Source organism: Pungitius pungitius, chromosome 16 (assembly GCF_949316345.1).
Source record: "Pungitius pungitius chromosome 16, fPunPun2.1, whole genome shotgun sequence".
NCBI lineage: Eukaryota > Metazoa > Chordata > Actinopteri > Perciformes > Gasterosteidae > Pungitius > Pungitius pungitius.
In genome coordinates this window covers 1,068,075-1,085,149 of record NC_084915.1, presented here as the reverse complement: position 1 = coordinate 1,085,149, position 17,075 = coordinate 1,068,075, and the positions used below count along the sequence as shown (strand labels likewise).

At 48.6% G+C, this 17,075-nt stretch overlaps 1 protein-coding gene across 2 annotated transcripts; it reads right to left on the bottom strand.

Annotated features, from left to right (window-relative positions):
• Positions 1–373: 373 nt before the first annotated feature.
• On the bottom strand, positions 374–16,584 carry wscd1b (WSC domain containing 1b). Of its 2 annotated transcripts, none has more exons than XM_037467895.2 (9): positions 16,327–16,584; positions 14,848–15,490; positions 7,323–7,437; positions 6,087–6,271; positions 3,158–3,279; positions 2,447–2,636; positions 1,803–1,967; positions 1,514–1,714; positions 374–1,318 (listed from the first exon to the last, which is right to left on the bottom strand). In XM_037467895.2, the coding sequence occupies exons 2-9, from the start codon at positions 15,248–15,250 to the stop codon at positions 972–974; spliced, it is 1,728 nt and encodes a 575-aa protein (XP_037323792.2). In that variant the 5' UTR covers positions 15,251–15,490; positions 16,327–16,584; the 3' UTR covers positions 374–971. The 2 variants fall into 2 exon arrangements, with proteins under 2 accessions (XP_037323792.2, XP_037323793.2); XM_037467896.2 differs by having other exon boundaries at positions 14,848–15,361.
• Between the last annotated feature and the right edge of the window lie 491 nt (positions 16,585–17,075).

The following is a 17,075-nucleotide window of genomic DNA, read 5'->3' as shown; positions in this document are numbered from 1 at the left end:
ATCTGTATGGACCTCTATTCGTAATCTAGCTAATAAGATATAGGAAATAAAATTTAAAAAAATAAAAGGCGAATATAACCAGGTGACGCTGTTCTTTTGTTGAAGCACTGACAGTGAAGCAGATCACAGAGTACATGCCCGTCTTAGACTGGAGACATCAAGGTACTAGCATTTTTTCATTAGCATTGTTTTTTACAGTAAATCCACGGACTCATGTCAGGTTGTTTTGGTGGGATTTGCACACTGACCTAAAAGTTTCCCTTCTTTAAAGCCTCTCACATGGGAACATCGTCCTTCACTTTCTGATAGGTGAACACACAAAAATGTGGAGATAGCCGTCGGCATGTTGACATGTGGGAGTAAAAGACTCGGCTCGACAAACGGAATGCGTTTTAATGAAATACAACTTTACAGTCCAAAGCAGTTCAACAACATTTGTCTGAGTCCATGTCTTGTTGCATTATGAGTTCATCATGATCAGAATCAGAATCTGTAGCAGCCAGAGACAAATCCATCCCCAAAACCATTCTAATGCTCCCCTGTGTTAGTAGGACTTTTTATGTGTTTTTAGGTGTATGTTAAAAACACAATAGATGTACTAAAGTAAAATTATAAAGAGTTTGTCCAGGATTTACATGTTTGTGCAATTGGGCACTTGGCCAAAAAAATCGAAGTAATAATCCCAATCCGCAGTGCAACAAATCGTGTCCAATCCTGTTTGAGTATTGGTGGGATGTGCAGCTCTCACAGAGGCCGTCCCGGCCCCGAGGCTTTCAGCTCTGTTCACCATTGCATTTCACGATGGATTGTCATGTTTCCTGTGACCTCAAAAGCGTTGCCATGACTCTGCAGCCGCTCACGCTGTGTCTGCCGTATCAAAGGGTCAGGTGGGCCGCTTGGTCACTTCTCTCTCGTTAAACCTCGGCTGGACCAGCCATTCAAAAGACTAAGAGCACGACCTTGTCACATCATCATCTTGGAAGGTACTCCTGTGGAAGTCCACTAAAGTTCCTGCTATGCAGAGCCTGGTCAACAGAACGAATTAAGGGGTCGATCATCCGTCTCATGTCGGGAGTGAACGGGTCAAAGGAGAAGGCCCCCGGGCGTTTGAAATGGCCGTCCTGGTTGCTCTGGGCACAAAGCAGCCGCTCCTCTGTAATGGTGGCGTTAAGGAAGGCTGTGATGACACGGAGCTGAGGGAGAAGGGCCCTCTGCAGCTCCTCGTAATGCACCACCAGCAGGCGCCGTCCGAACTTCAGCCAGCTGAGAGCATGGGACGCCCACCAGGGGGCGTAGCTGGAGACAAATTCTGGCCATTCTGCAGGCGAAAGACAGCACCGTTTAGCACTCAACTTTTAGGAACTGAGCTGTTGCACTATATAATGTGTGTCCTAATGTCTTAGTTATTCATTATTTGATTATTTGATCCTCTTTCTTTGTATGAGGGAACTTGAAATCTAAGAATCACTGTGATTTCGTGGCATATGAAAGCAAAGAGGAAAACCCGTATTACCTTTGCTTTTCCACTGTGCATCCGTGGCGTGGCCTAAATGTCCGGCACACTTGCGGTTAAACTCCGCCACAAGAGAGCGGTACGGGTTTCGAATCAGCAGGATGGAAGAGTCGAAAATCTCAATCTCCTTCTGACCGCTCTCGTGGGTCTTCACGCAGATGCTGCGGCCGCTCTTCCAGTAGTCCTTCTCACCTTTGAAACCTGCCACCAGTGAGTGAACGAATACATAGCGGTTAGCTGCGTGGGCAGTGCGTCATCAAACCTCAAACTGCCGTCTGTCCTCCCCCACCTCTGTTGTAGAGGGTGCCGTCAAAATAGAAGCTGCCGGTGTAGTAGCCAGTCACAAGCTCAATCAGGTGTCGCACCCAGGTGTTGCCCGCACCGGGAAAACTAGAAAGGGCCACCAGGGAGCTGGACCTCTGTGGCAGAAACATCCTCTCTTTGCACATGGAGTCTAAAAGGAGATGTCGTTATTGCTCTTTAGTTATTAAACAAGAGATAAACCCGATTAGAATTCAGTGGAAAGCTCTTAAAGTGATCACATCTGTCTGGGTCAAATTAAAGCGGAGGATTAACAGCTTTTTTTGTCAAGCGTAATACCATCTAATTGAAATTTTTACATGGATTTTAGGTGATGTGACAGACTAATTCACTATTAACTGAACATTATTTTCCATATCAAAACACAGTGCATCTGTCAGATAACGAATGATTTGAGGGTGGGTTTAGCATCAGCAGCTTTTTGTTTTCAGCCTTGACTGTTAGCATTTTTGCTGCAGTTTGCACTGTTAGCAACATTAGCTACGTGAGGCAAAATACATGCCCTGTATTTAGCCTGTTAAAACAGAAATGATTCTGTCCCAAGATTGTTGATCCACACTGCAGCTGTGATTTCTTCAAGTGGTTTCCACATGCAGATGATTGTCATCTCACCAAGCACAGGTGTGTGATACACCTGATAGTGGGCGCGCTCAGTGGGCGCCATGGCTGTGGAGTTGCCAGTGTGATTTAGCCCAGTGTCCTGCACACACTGCTGGTTGTCGGACTGCTGGTTGAGACTAAAAAGAGACGGCGTCCACGCACAGAAGCAGTGGGGCTTCCTGAACACGGCCAGCGGGAGCTCCTGCAAACCAAGAGCACAGCGTTCTGTGTGTCTTCCTATGACTCATCACAATGACTTTTCTTCCCAAAGATGTGTAATCTCCTCCTGGGTCTTCTGTCAGCCCAGTCCTGCATCACTCCATGTTTCATCATTTTTTCACACATTTCCAGGTGAGGAAAATGCTCAGTGTCAAAGTACCGTTGTAAACATTGAAGAGGATTTGTGTACAATCATATACATGCACTCAAAACACGGTGTGAGAATTAATCACAATGCAGTTGCCACCACAATATTTTTATCAGCCAGTTCTGTTTTTCTAAGAAGACGCAGCGGCATCCTTTAAGATGTCACAAAACGATCCAGACTATCTGCTTCTCATTAAAGGCACATTAGAATATTCAGCAAAATCCAAGGAGCTCTATGCTCCCACATGTGCTCTCCTGCGAGTGGAGACAGCGCTCTGAGCTACGGTCTTAAGAAACAGAAAGCTTCTTGCAACATATTGATCATCAGGTCTGTCATTTCAGAGGCCTAATTCCAACCTTGTCTGTGCAGGTCTCAATGCAGGCCTGCGTGGTGAGGTTGGGCTGAAAGGAATCGATGGGGAAGCTTCTGATGGTGCTCTCTGTCAACTTGAAGCAGCCGCGGTAGTGAACATTTCTGACTGGAAATAGACAGACACACAAGAAAATATATAAATGCTAAATAGGCTACCTGTATATCTGCTGGCCACTCAAAGCACTTTAACACTTAATGTCATCATTCAGTCATTCACACACTGATGACAGGAGCAGTGCCCATCAGTAACTAACATTCACATCATTCACACACAGTTGTCACAGCGATGTGTGGGAATGACCAATGTTGGGGTTAAGTGTCTTGCGCAAGGACACATGGACACATGGGTCATCAGTGCCTGGGATTGAACGGCCTACGCTCTGATTGGAGGACGACCGGGCTCTCCACTCACTCAGTCGCCTAGTTGCATACTGGTGCTATGATAACAAGAATAGATGATGGCCGGATTCCCCTGCATAAACCAGCACTAAGAAGCCCCTTTATTTATTCACCGATTAGTGCAAATGGAGGGTTGGCGATTTTTAAAATTGGTTTCTCGACATCAGGGTTACATTTAAATTATCTGTCTTGAAGTATGTCTGCCCTAATAATTATATTCCTATACTTAGCTCTATTCTGGTTTTCACATTCACAAGTCCGCTACAAATCTCCAGAGACACCCAACCCACCCAGCCGGAATATTAATACTAGATATTGTATAAACCTCTTCTAAAATAGAGTTGACCATGCCAGCGTCAATAATCTTGCGGATACTGTACCTTTGAAGCGCAAAAAACTGGTGTGTATAATCTGTACTAATGAATATTTCAGATGATTATTAAGATGTAAATTCTCTTCTAACAGAGCCCGATACCGACATGTTGACTAAATATGTTGCAGTTTTAAATGAAATGCACAGTGACTTAAATCTGTCATGCTCCAACAACTGCTATTATTTGATATGTATTATAGAAACTCTTTCAATAGATGCTTGATTTGCACATTACACTTGCTTTATTACAGATTTAAGGTTTTTATTGACATTGTTGTTATACAACAACATTTCAATTGATATCCAGACTACTTTTGCTATTAAAAATGAATTCAAGGCCAACAAGCTTGTGCCATCAGAGGCACAAAAACATCAATGATAGGGCTGGTAGTGTTTATTTTTCTGTGGAACTCATTTGTAACACATGTGGAAAAATGTTTTTCTTTTGAAAACGCTTAAGCAACTTTTGGCTCTGCATTTCTGAGCAGACTGGACTCAGATAGGAATAAGTAGTCAATTTGTTGTGGACTATTTTCGGCCTTGGATTACTACTCATTTAGTGCTCTCGTGCAGTGGGAGCTGCAACACACTAGGTTGTCTCGAGGACAGACCAAGGGTACTGCAATGTGCAGCCTATGTCTATACATCACTAAGACGGGTTGATAGTGCCTGTCCGGCACTATCAACCTGACATGAGAGCTCTCCAAGTGCACATCAGACATAACAGTGTCACAGCAGCGGTAGAAAAATGAATCTTTTACTCATGCCGCATTCAAATTTGAGACAACCAAAATAAGTCGTATTAGACGGTGAAAACCACTCCACTAACAGAGAGGGGAAGTAAGCTGTCATCTGATATTCTGCCCAGCAACGTAGCCTAAAGGAACATTTTTGAGTTTTCCAGAGAGATCAACACTGAATTTAATTCATTTTTATCAAATATGTATTTATCAAGCAGAGAATATGTATGTGTTGTGTGTTCAGTAGCTTTCTATTTAAATATTTATCTGTGAGGATGCTATGGCTAAAGAAAGAAAATGATCCCTTGCTGTACAGAATTATAACATCCATAAAAAAGTCAAATAAAATACAACTATGAAGGCATTTTTTTTGCACAACATTGCACAACAAACGCATGACATCTGGATGAAGGTAGGGAGACCCGTTCTCTACATTAGACACTATCCAGGGCTTATTGATTGAAGCTGGACATGAAACAGCTCACTTTGAAGCTTTACTAAACTGTTTTTAAATTTGATGTCAAATGCACCACAGAAAGGTAGAAAGGCATTTACACTGGACGCAGTTGTTGTACAGAAGATGTGCAACATGTAGATTTCTATGGCGGCAAATCACTGTCAAAATTCAAGAGCCCAAATCAGGTTCATGCGCGTGCGTAAATCAAACATCCACAAACATTCAAATATCTTGTCAACCTTCAAGGCGGATAAAAGAAAAAAAAAGATAAGATTATTATCATGGCCAATTTTACTGAACTATGAAGGAGCCTTCACATATTTTATTATATCTTGAAAGTTGACAAGATATTCACAGATTCAGACTTGGGTGTGCGAGCTGGACGCATTGGTCCTAATGTGCGGCCCAAAGTAATGATTGTAAATTAGGGTTGTAGCTGGTTGTCATCTACGGTTACAGAGAGGTGTCGTTTGTGTTTTGACGTTTATCTCATAATTTTGACTTTGTATTCCCCCGAAATGGGCTTCTATAGGTCTGTGAATGCGTAACTCCAGCCAATCCAAAGACAGGGTTTGTAACCAATTAGATGTAGTGATCCCATGGTGACTGGCTCCGCCCCCTTACTGTCAAACCGAATGACAGCTAGCGTGCAGAAAAAACATGCGTTAGACCAGGGGGATCGACGACAGCGTTCCTCCAGGCCGCTGCGCCCGCTCAGAAATGACGGCACGCACCCCCGACACCGGACCATCCGTGTTCCCTCACGCACCCCCCCGTCACCGATGATCCGGCCCATGTGACATCAAAATGGACGGCACGTGGCCCCCTGCCAAAAATGAGTTTGACACCCCTGATTTAAAGGATTTCAGTTTTGTCGATCGTCTGCAGCACCCACAAAGCAGCTCATGCAGATTAAAAACAACGCCTCTTCTTCTATGACTCACATTTTCTGTGACCCGGCAGCTGCCCCTCCACTTTGTAAATGGAGAGTCGGCCCACGCCTCCACAGGGAGACCCCCTCTCACCCCGACACACCAGGCCGCAGTCTTCCTCCGGGGCCCGCGTGCTACTGATTCGGTTCCCGCAGTGGCATTCAGCTCCAAACTCCAGACCTGCAAACTGGTACCCGCTAGCCACCCACACACACACGCAGACACACACACACACACACGCACACACAGGTAAAAATAAAACACAGCGTTAATGCCCTAGCCAAAGGCAATGCATCACCTCAAGCTCTCGCCCTCAGGCTAAACCATCCCTCAGGACATTAGTTAACATTTCTAATTTATCATTTAACGCAGAGTTGCCAGCATTAAGCATTAAGCATTAATTCCCCAGTGATGTCCCTCAGTGCTTCTCTCTCTGCACTCATCTCACTGTGAGATGCCTTTGTACCCTAGCTGAATGGCAGCCGTCTATGATCTGTACTTTACATATCAAGGCTGTCGTGACTCATCCTCTCTCTTCGTCCCTCCTTGGGAAAGGCCGAAACGTCATCAAAGTTGACCTTTTCATATATGTTCTTTTGAGGCTTCCTCATAAATTACCTTGACTTTTAACTTTTTATTCATCGCAGTAATTGGCCCACTTGAGCATGACTGCCTTCCATGCGGGCATGTGGAGGTGGTTGGGGGCTTTGAGGGGCTGTCTGACTGCATCCATCGGTCCTCTTCTGTTTCAACAGGGCTGCGCTACATCCTCACTGCTGAGACGTTAGGAAGAATACCTCAAGCTGGTCATTCGTTGAGTTTCCCTCATCGTGCCCAACTGCCTCAGCAACTGCCAACAGCTGCATCCTTGCAGCTATGGACTGTCGTTGCAAATGCTGAGAATTCAGGTCACAGCGACCCAACTGAAGGAGATTCAAAGTGTGGCCACAGGAAGGCCCATATCTAACCTCTCATTTATTCACTAACTGCTGTATTCAACTCATTCAGCTTTCTAACACACACACACACACACACCTTCCTTCTCCTGCAATAGATCAAGTCTTCTGTCCTGGCTTGCTCTTCACCCCCTCCAATCCCCCCACATCTTTTACTGTCATCGAGCCACCTGGCTCTCCGCTGGCTCCAAACACAAGGAGACATTCATGCAGGGGACTGAGATCCAAAGCGTTTACTCAAACAGCAGGCCCTCTGTGGCCCTTCCCCGGCAGCCCGCCACCAACACATTACCTTTCGGAGCAGGTGTCTTGACACAGAGAGCTGGTCATTTTACGCAGGTCATAAAGCACGGTTCCTCCCAGCGCTCGATCACTGCCGTTGTGCAGATAGCAGCCCATGTACGTTCCTGCATGGGAGAGGGAAGCGCTGAGTGACAGACACCCTGGTGAGGGAGCTCAGCTCTAGTCATTATAGAATGTCCAAAGTCTTCTTGAGATTACAGTAACATTTGAAGCTGAAAAAACAACTGACACAACATGCACTTCACAGTCAGGTAATCCTTTAGATGATTTGTCTAGGCAAGATTTTAAATGTTCTTTGTTTCTAGTTTCTCAAGATTGAGAAGTTGCTTTTATTTTAATTTTTTTAAATATTACTTGTTGGGGTTTTGCCATTGTAAGCCGGACATGATAAAACAAATTCAAATAGCACTGGGCAGAGGCATGGTGTAGTCACATCGTTGTGATAGAACGTTCTAACTGTCATTCATCAATTCACCCCCGACTGAAGCCAGTCACGTCACACATGCGCAGCCTACCGAGGGAGATGACCAAAACTATAGATCCTCGCTTACTAATGGACGCATTCTCCCACCTAACGGACCCCCCCCCCCCCCCCCTGTCAGCCTGCGGTCCCATTCCCCCCCTCACTCGCGGGTGTGACGTTGGGAGGGGAAAAGCACAGTTTACCCACTACAAAAATATAGACTTTACCCCTTGGCAGAGGTATCAAGTAACAAAGTAAAATACTTGGGAACAATGGGAACAACGTGTGTGTACGTCCCCCCACTCGTGTACGTCCTCCCACTCGTGTACGTCTTCCCACTTGTGTACGTCCCCCCACTCGTGTACGTCCTCCCACTCGTGTACGTCTTCCCACTCGAGTACGTCCTCCCACTCGTGTACGTCTTCCCAATCGTGTACGTCCCCCCCACTCGAGTACGTCCTCCCACTCGAGTACGTCCTCCCACTCGAGTACGTCCTCCCACTCGAGTACGTCCTCCCACTCGTGTACGTCCTCCCACTCGAGTACTTCCTCCCACTCGTGTACGTCCTCCCACTCATGTACGTCCTCCCACTCGTGTACGTCTTCCCACTCGTGTACGTCCCCCCCACTCGTGTACGTCCCCCCCACTCGAGTACGTCCTCCCACTCGTGTACGTCCTCCCACTCGTGTACGTCCTCCCACTCGTGTACGTCTTCCCACTCGTGTACGTCCCCCCCACTCGAGTACGTCCTCCCACTCGTGTACGTCCTCCCACTCGTGTACGTCCCCCCACTCGTGTACGTCCTCCCACTCGTGTAGGTCCCCCCCACTCGAGTACGTCCTCCCACTCGTGTACGTCCCCCCCACTCGAGTACGTCCTCCCACTCGTGTACGTCCCCCCCACTCGTGTACGTCCTCCCACTCGTGTACGTCCTCCCACTTGTGTACGTCCCCCCCCACTCGTGTACGTCCTCCCACTCGTGTACGTCCCCCCCACTCGTGTACGTCCTCCCACTCGTGTACGTCCCCCCCACTCGTGTACGTCCTCCCACTCGTGTACGTCTTCCCACTCGTGTACGTCCCCCCACTCGAGTTCGTCCCCCCACTCGTGTACGTCCCCCCACTCGTGTACGTCTTCCCACTCGTGTACGTCCCCCCACTCGAGTTCGTCCCCCCACTCGTGTACGTCCTCCCACTCGTGTACGTCCCCCCCACTCGTGTACGTCCTCCCACTCGTGTACGTCCCCCCACTCGTGTACGTCCTCCCACTCGTGTACGTCTTCCCACTCGTGTACGTCCCCCCACTCGAGTTCGTCCCCCCACTCGTGTACGTCCCCCCACTCGTGTACGTCTTCCCACTCGTGTACGTGCCCCCACTCGAGTACGTCCTCCCACTCGTGTACGTCCCCCCCACTCGAGTACGTCCTCCCACTCGTGTACGTCTTCCCACTCGTGTACGTCCTCCCACTCGAGTACGTCCTCCCACTCGTGTACGTCCCCCGACTCGTGTACGTCCCCCCACTCGAGTACGTCCTCCCACTCGTGTACGTCCCCCCACTCGAGTACGTCCTCCCACTCGTGTACGTCCCCCCACTCGTGTACGTTCCCCCACTCGTGTACGTCCTCCCACTCGTGTACATCCTCCCACTCGAGTACGTCTTCCCACTCGTGTACGTCCTCCCACTCGTGTACGTCCCCCCCACTCGTGTACGTCCTCCCACTCGTGTACATCCTCCCACTCGAGTACGTCTTCCCACTCGTGTACGTCCTCCCACTCGTGTACGTCCCCCCCACTCGAGTACGTCCTCCCACTCGTGTACGTCCTCCCACTCGTGTACGTCCTCCCACTCGTGTACGTCTTCCCACTCGTGTACGTCCCCCCCACTCGAGTACGTCCTCCCACTCGTGTACGTCCTCCCACTCGTGTACGTCCCCCCACTCGTGTACGTCCTCCCACTCGTGTAGGTCCCCCCCACTCGAGTACGTCCTCCCACTCGTGTACGTCCCCCCCACTCGAGTACGTCCTCCCACTCGTGTACGTCCCCCCCACTCGTGTACGTCCTCCCACTCGTGTACGTCCTCCCACTTGTGTACGTCCCCCCCCACTCGTGTACGTCCTCCCACTCGTGTACGTCCCCCCCACTCGTGTACGTCCTCCCACTCGTGTACGTCTTCCCACTCGTGTACGTCCCCCCACTTGAGTTCGTCCCCCCACTCGTGTACGTCCCCCCACTCGTGTACGTCTTCCCACTCGTGTACGTCTTCCCACTCGTGTACGTCCCCCCACTCGAGTTCGTCCCCCCACTCGTGTACGTCCTCCCACTCGTGTACGTCCTCCCACTCGTGTACGTCCCCCCCACTCGTGTACGTCCTCCCACTCGTGTACGTCCTCCCACTCGTGTACGTCCCCCCCCCACTCGTGTACGTCCTCCCACTCGTGTACGTCCCCCCCACTCGTGTACGTCCTCCCACTCGTGTACGTCCCCCCCACTCGTGTACGTCCTCCCACTCGTGTACGTCTTCCCACTCGTGTACGTCCTCCCACTTGTGTACGTCCCCCCCCACTCGTGTACGTCCTCCCACTCGTGTACGTCCCCCCCACTCGTGTACGTCTTCCCACTCGTGTACGTCCTCCCACTTGTGTACGTCCCCCCCCACTCGTGTACGTCCTCCCACTTGTGTACGTCCCCCCCCACTCGTGTACGTCCTCCCACTCGTGTACGTCCCCCCCACTCGTGTACGTCCTCCCACTCGTGTACGTCTTCCCACTCGTGTACGTCCCCCCACTCGAGTTCGTCCCCCCACTCGTGTACGTCCCCCCACTCGTGTACGTCTTCCCACTCGTGTACGTCTTCCCACTCGTGTACGTCCCCCCACTCGAGTTCGTCCCCCCACTCGTGTACGTCCTCCCACTCGTGTACGTCCTCCCACTCGTGTACGTCCCCCCCACTCGAGTTCGTCCCCCCACTCGTGTACGTCCTCCCACTCGTGTACGTCCCCCCCACTCGTGTACGTCCTCCCACTCGTGTACGTCCCCCCACTCGTGTACGTCCTCCCACTCGTGTACGTCCTCCCACTCGTGTACGTCCCCCCACTCGAGTTCGTCCCCCCACTCGTGTACGTCTTCCCACTCGTGTACGTGCCCCCACTCGAGTACGTCCTCCCACTCGTGTACGTCCCCCCCACTCGAGTACGTCCTCCCACTCGTGTACGTCTTCCCACTCGTGTACGTCCTCCCACTCGAGTACGTCCTCCCACTCGTGTACGTCCCCCGACTCGTGTACGTCCCCCCACTCGAGTACGTCCTCCCACTCGTGTACGTCCCCCCACTCGAGTACGTCCTCCCACTCGTGTACGTCCCCCCACTCGTGTACGTTCCCCCACTCGTGTACGTCCTCCCACTCGTGTACATCCTCCCACTCGAGTACGTCTTCCCACTCGTGTACGTCCTCCCACTCGAGTACGTCCTCCCACTCGTGTACGTCCTCCCACTCGTGTACGTCCCCCCCACTCGAGTACGCCCTCCCACTCGTGTACGTCCCCCCCACTCGTGTACGTCCTCCCACTCGTGTACGTCCCCCCCACTCGTGTACGTCCTCCCACTCGTGTACGTCCCCCCACTCGTGTACGTCCTCCCACTCGTGTACGTCTTCCCACTCGTGTACGTCCCCCCACTCGAGTTCGTCCCCCCACTCGTGTACGTCCTCCCACTCGAGTACGTCCTCCCACTCGTGTACGTCCCCCGACTCGTGTACGTCCCCCCACTCGAGTACATCCTCCCACTCGTGTACGCCCCCCCACTCGTGTACGTAATACAACATGTATTATCGATATTAAGAAGTTGGTTTCAGATACATTTTTAGAGCAACATTTACCAAAAAAAAGAGGACAAACTTAAATGAATTGGGATCATTTGGCTTTGGATTACCCACTCATCACCCCTCTCTGCTTTGAACATCCTTTAAAGTTTTCTGATTGCATTTTGCACAATTGCCATGCTTTAGCTGAAACATGAATACCAGGTGACTCAGGTGATACTAGGCATCATTTATCATCCAATATAGATTATTCTTAGTCCTGTTTTACATTGAACTTATTGACTTGCACTCAAATAAGAAATACTCCTGTAGAAAGGAGGATAAAACAAATAATAGGCAGTGACGGACTAATATCATGTGCTGACAAGATTAAAAAGTCACCCGAAATCCGCCTTTGATGTTATCCTTGTCTTTGCCACTGCTACATCAAACTCAGCTGACACATCAAAGTCTTCGTTTGAAAGACCAGTGTCTGTGTAGAAGGAAGCATATGCATTTCATTTCATTTACATCCTTGTGTCTAAGACGGTTGTATTTTTAGGTGCTCTGCCAAATGTTCTACGTCACCCAGGGAGTGTATGTTTTTGGTGAGTGGACTGTATGCAGGAAATTCCCAGATCCTGCTTTAAGGTTTATTTACAGGCTTTGTGAATTTGCATACAAAGATGTTTTAGTAGTTTAAAGGAGGATTCAGTTCCCCACCTAAAAATAAACTAATGTCAACAGGTCAAAGAGGATTCTTTTAAAGAGGATTGGAAACAAGGTGCACGAACAAGATGGACAAAAGCGATGGACCGTGAGGTCCCCTGGCGGCCCGAACATTGCAATATCGAATTTGTGATTCAATCAGTCTGCGATGTCCTCTGAAGCCCGCCCAGCGCGTAGTGCTGAGTCGCAGCAGCCGCCTCAGGAGGGAAACACTGAAGAGCTCAAGCAGCTGCTGCCTGAGAGCACTAAGAGACCGGGGAAAGGTATCACCTAAGCCCTTTAGGTAAGGCCTTTTTTGTGCATGTGTTGTTGTGGTCACGTTTGAGCTTTAAACCATTCACAAATATGTCCATCTTGCCACATGTGACCTTTTTTCTGTCTATTCAACTGTAACATTAGCCGCTCTGGGAGCGTGGTTGAAACACACGTTGGTTCCACTTGACACTTAAATTGATATTTCTTATGTACAACCAATTTATGCTCACTTTTAACACAAATTTACCTTTTAAAGTTAACATGTTACATCTTCATAACATGGGAGTTTCATGGGGGGTTTTTTGGCCTGGAGCAGTGATTTCCTAAGGATTTTGGTTGGTTGCCCGGCAACCTCGGAGTGACGCGGCAAACTGACGTTTTACATCCCGGGTTTTAGAGGATCTGGGAAGTGGATAAATAAGCTTCAGACACGGGGAGGCTAGCTGTTTCCAGTCGTTATGCTAAGCTAAGCTAAGCTAAGCTAAGCTAAGCTAACAAGCTGCTGGCATTAGCGTCATATTTAGACCTGCTGAAGGGAATTAAAGCTTTGCAGTGTCGATCTTCTCAAATTCTATTTATTCACAATGTTTATTGTTTTATAACATTGATCAATAATTTGAATAGTTCATTTTCAGTCAACTTAATTCATTTATGCTTTTGGCACGGAGTTTGTTCCTTGGTGATAACTGTACCGTAGAGGGTTATGAACTCTGTCCCAACTAGAGTTAAAAAATGTTTAAGTGTAAATTAAGAAACAAGAAAGACTAACTGCCTTATGACATTCTGTATCAGTAAGGTAAGAAAACTATTTAACGTAAAAGTTTAGAAGTGATGTATGCTTACATGAAATGTAGGGAGTTTCAGGACAGAGGACCCATTTAACAGTACACTAACAGCAAACCGACCCAGAGCCCGCTCCATGTCTTTTTAACTTCACCAGCATGTTTTAAGCAATAAGAGGCAGCCATGTCCGAAATGTGGTAATGTCTACAACTTGATGGATTCCTTCGTTCTTTGTTCTTGAGCCGAAGCATAATCAGCAGGGGCCTGTTGACTGTGTATAACAATGGCTTTTTTTATTAAAACCACTTTATAACTCGATGAATCCTGAAGTTCTTGGCCAGTTTGAGCAGAATGAGCATGAATAACAAATTATCCACTGTAGGATATTCTATTGTGCATTTCTCATTTTAACAAAATGAAAAGGGCCCAAACGGTGAGTGTGAAACAACATAGTAGTAACTAGCAGTTAAATGACAATACTGGCACCTCAGCGATGGCAATTGAGGAATTATATAATTTTTTTCTTTGTAATCACAAATGTATTTTTGAGCCTGCATACCTGCCTTTTCCTTCGGTTTTTTAGAGGATCAGTGAGCACTTTACCTCATGTACAATAGCTGAAGCACCCTCAAATAAAATGTCATATAAATGTATGATGATGCCCATCTAAATGTTTTAAGGTCATGATTATCTTTTCGTGAAATGTCAATGACTCCTGTTGAGTGCACAGAGTGCAATGTCTCGGCTCCAGGCCACCTGAGCTAAAATAGTAAATCAAAAAGCGAAAAAATAAACTTGTATATTTCCCTCTTCATATATTATTCAGCAGAAAAACCCACGACTCAGTCAACACGTCTTCACCCAAGATATTTCAAACTTGCAAATCCTCCCTTTTCCCATGCTCCATTTCAGATGAGTGTCAGTGTCAGAGCTGAAAGCTTTTTTCTCTGACTATTCCATTGTTTACTAGCAATAGAAGTGCATAGAGCCGGCTACACAAGGTCAGTACCCGGTTTGCAACAACCACATCAGATGCACTGACGAGGCCACGCAACCACAAGTCTGTCGGGTCAAATGTCTATTTTACTGCCGTATTGAGAGTCCCTGAGGTCAGAAAAAGCAGAAACTGAGTGGGAAAGAATGTTAATTTAGTATTTACATAGTCGGCTGACTGCCTTTTACATGTTAACATCTCGCTGGCACACTATTTAATGTAAATATGGCAAGCAGTGGTCACATGTTAGCTTTAACACTGGCTGCTCCTGGCTGCTGGCCAGTTAGCTATAAGGAAAGACCATTCAGGACTAAAGACAGGTAGGTGGGTGTCAGGTGTCAACTCAATGTGTAGCTCAACACTGAACTTTAAAGCTATAAGGGCAAGAGTGGAAAGGCAGACTGCATGCAAAGAAAATGTCAACCCATCTATGTCCTTGAAATAATCCGCCCTAGCGTTTCGTTTTCTGTGTGGACTGTGCATAGTTATTTACCTTTATGTTTGCTGCTCCTTTGGAGGGGGGCTCTCTGCTCTGGGCTCTCTGGGAGCAGATTGTGAAACCACTGGCGGTGCAAGTGTTGTACCCCCAGGCTTTCGGAAGCAGGCCATTGCCGCCCCGCCTTGGTTCCCCCTCCGGATGCTGGCTGAACCGCAGCGGCGGCGGCCCATCTGGAGCGGGACCTCACGCCCGGGCCCAACCAGGACCTGAGGACAGTGGGGGGCGCGGCCAAGGCCAGCAGGGGTGGCAGTCCGGCGAGGTTGGCCTGAGCCACCCTGACACTGGAGCGCTGCAGGAGCAAGATGCTGCCCGCCATGAGATAAGCAATGCCCAAGCACAGCAGCAGCATCTGAGCTCGCTTCAAGAAGCATTGCAGCCTGTAGTGAGGCGTCGCCATCCTGTTCAACCGTCTCCCTGTCCTCAGTGGAAGGCCATATCCTGGACTAGGAGGGACAAGATGGGTAACCTACCAGCAACTTCATGATCTCAGAAAGACCTGGGGATGCATCTGGGGATGTGAAAGACAAGGCACTTCATCGTCCAATAGCAGCAGAGGAACAATAGATGTGTCACGACAGAGAGGGGCTTAAAATCCAAGGCTATGGTCACAGACTCCAGGATGATCCCTGGGGAAAAGCTGAGGCACAAACACAAAAAAAACTGATTTATAGCAAGAGTATTTCTCTCAGCACAGTCTGCAGGGAAGGAAGTATATGCCTGGGGATTAAGTGTACAGCTCATGTTGAAATATGGGCTTGTTTCTTTTTTGCAGCATCTTGCACCACATCCCTTGGTCTGATGCTTCATTGTTTAAAACCCCAATTCCCTTATTTTATTTAAAAGGAGGGTGGGGATGTTCTTGCTTATGAAATGGGGACTAGCAGTATGCAGACAATGGGTGGAAAGATGAAGTAAAAAGAAAAGAAAGCATGCAGAGATGAGAGGTTGAAGATGTGGACAATGTAAAACCCGTCTCCGTACTCTGACAGAGGAGAGAGAAGTGCAGCCTCTGCTTGTCCGGTGGCTTGTCGTTTTATGTCACAATGTACTCTCTTGCGGGATGATTTAGACTTCCAGCCCATAGAGGAGCCCACGTAACGTTAGCCGTGCCCGCACACCCCTTCACTACACGCATCGGCGGTTTGTCACACCGTCGTGCCCTTCGGCTCTACTTTTCGTCTCAGATCTCTCGTTTCCACCCCCCAAAAGAAAGTAGGGGTGCGGTAGTGCTCCCAAGGATAGAAGCAACAGTTTGCACGACGAGGCTCCGATCCAGTCCGAGTGCCCAAGTTTCGTTCTACTGCCAATTTCTGTTTTCACGCATAAAACCAAAATGACCGCAAAACATTAACAACCTTGCGGAAAGGATCAACAAACAGCAGGAGCAAACACGCATCTCATACGCTATTTAAGAAGCAGCTCTTTCATTAGCCACCATTTACAGTGCAGAGGCTGCGTGGACGTGGTCCTTACCTCCACACGCTCAGCATCCCTTTGTCGGGAGATCTCCCATCACTTTACGGCGCTATGGTCGCTGTTTTTCCCCGTTTGCTGTCCGGCGAAGGTCCCCTCGGCTCTCCAGCATTTTCCAGAGCTGGTGTTATATAATCTTTCTCTCTCTCACTTTCTCTCTCTCTCTCTCCCCGGCAGACAGTGCTGTTTGCTATCCGTCGCTCTGAAAGGCTGGCACGGCGATATAAAGCCAGTATGTGTTAGTGAGAGAGAGAGAGAGAGAGAGAGAGAGAGAGAGGCGTGATGAGGAGGAGGAGGAGGGGGAGGAGGAGGAGGGGAGGGAGTCTCATTTGCATTGGTGATCTGAACGCGTCACGGCTCCGCCACACTGAGCGAACGGAAGGATCGTGTCCACCAGTCCACAGCTCGGGCTGCACATGAAGGACCTCTTCTTAAAACTGGCAAATTATTTATTCTCAGTTTATATATTTTAACTTACAAACTCAATTTTTATTTGCGATGCAAGACATTTGCTCTCAAACTGTTTTTAGATATACCTTCATATATTGTACCCCATGCTTTCATGCGCTCTGCTCCGGACCAAATCACTTATGAAATCCCCGACCGGGATGTCCGCTGCAGCGCTTCTCCCCGTCTGTAAAAACCACTGTAGAAAAGAAAGCAACTATGCACACGGTTGATGCGAATACCGTTAACCCTTATAATGGATGGCCTGCAAGGAAAACCCGTGAGACATTTATTCCGTTATC

What these genes read in the sequence shown, in the direction of transcription:
- wscd1b (XM_037467895.2), bottom strand. Translation starts at nt 15,250, where the DNA reads ATGGCGACGCCTCACTACAGGCTGCAATGCTTCTTGAAGCGAGCTCAG. An exon ending in CAAGACACCTGCTCCGAAAG is followed by an intron (nt 6,272 to 7,322) that starts GTAATGTGTTGG and finishes GTGGGTGGCTAG; the next exon opens with CGGGTACCAGTTTGCAGGTC. An exon ending in GCTGCCGGGTCACAGAAAAT is followed by an intron (nt 3,280 to 6,086) that starts GTGAGTCATAGA and finishes GTCTATTTCCAG; the next exon opens with TCAGAAATGTTCACTACCGC.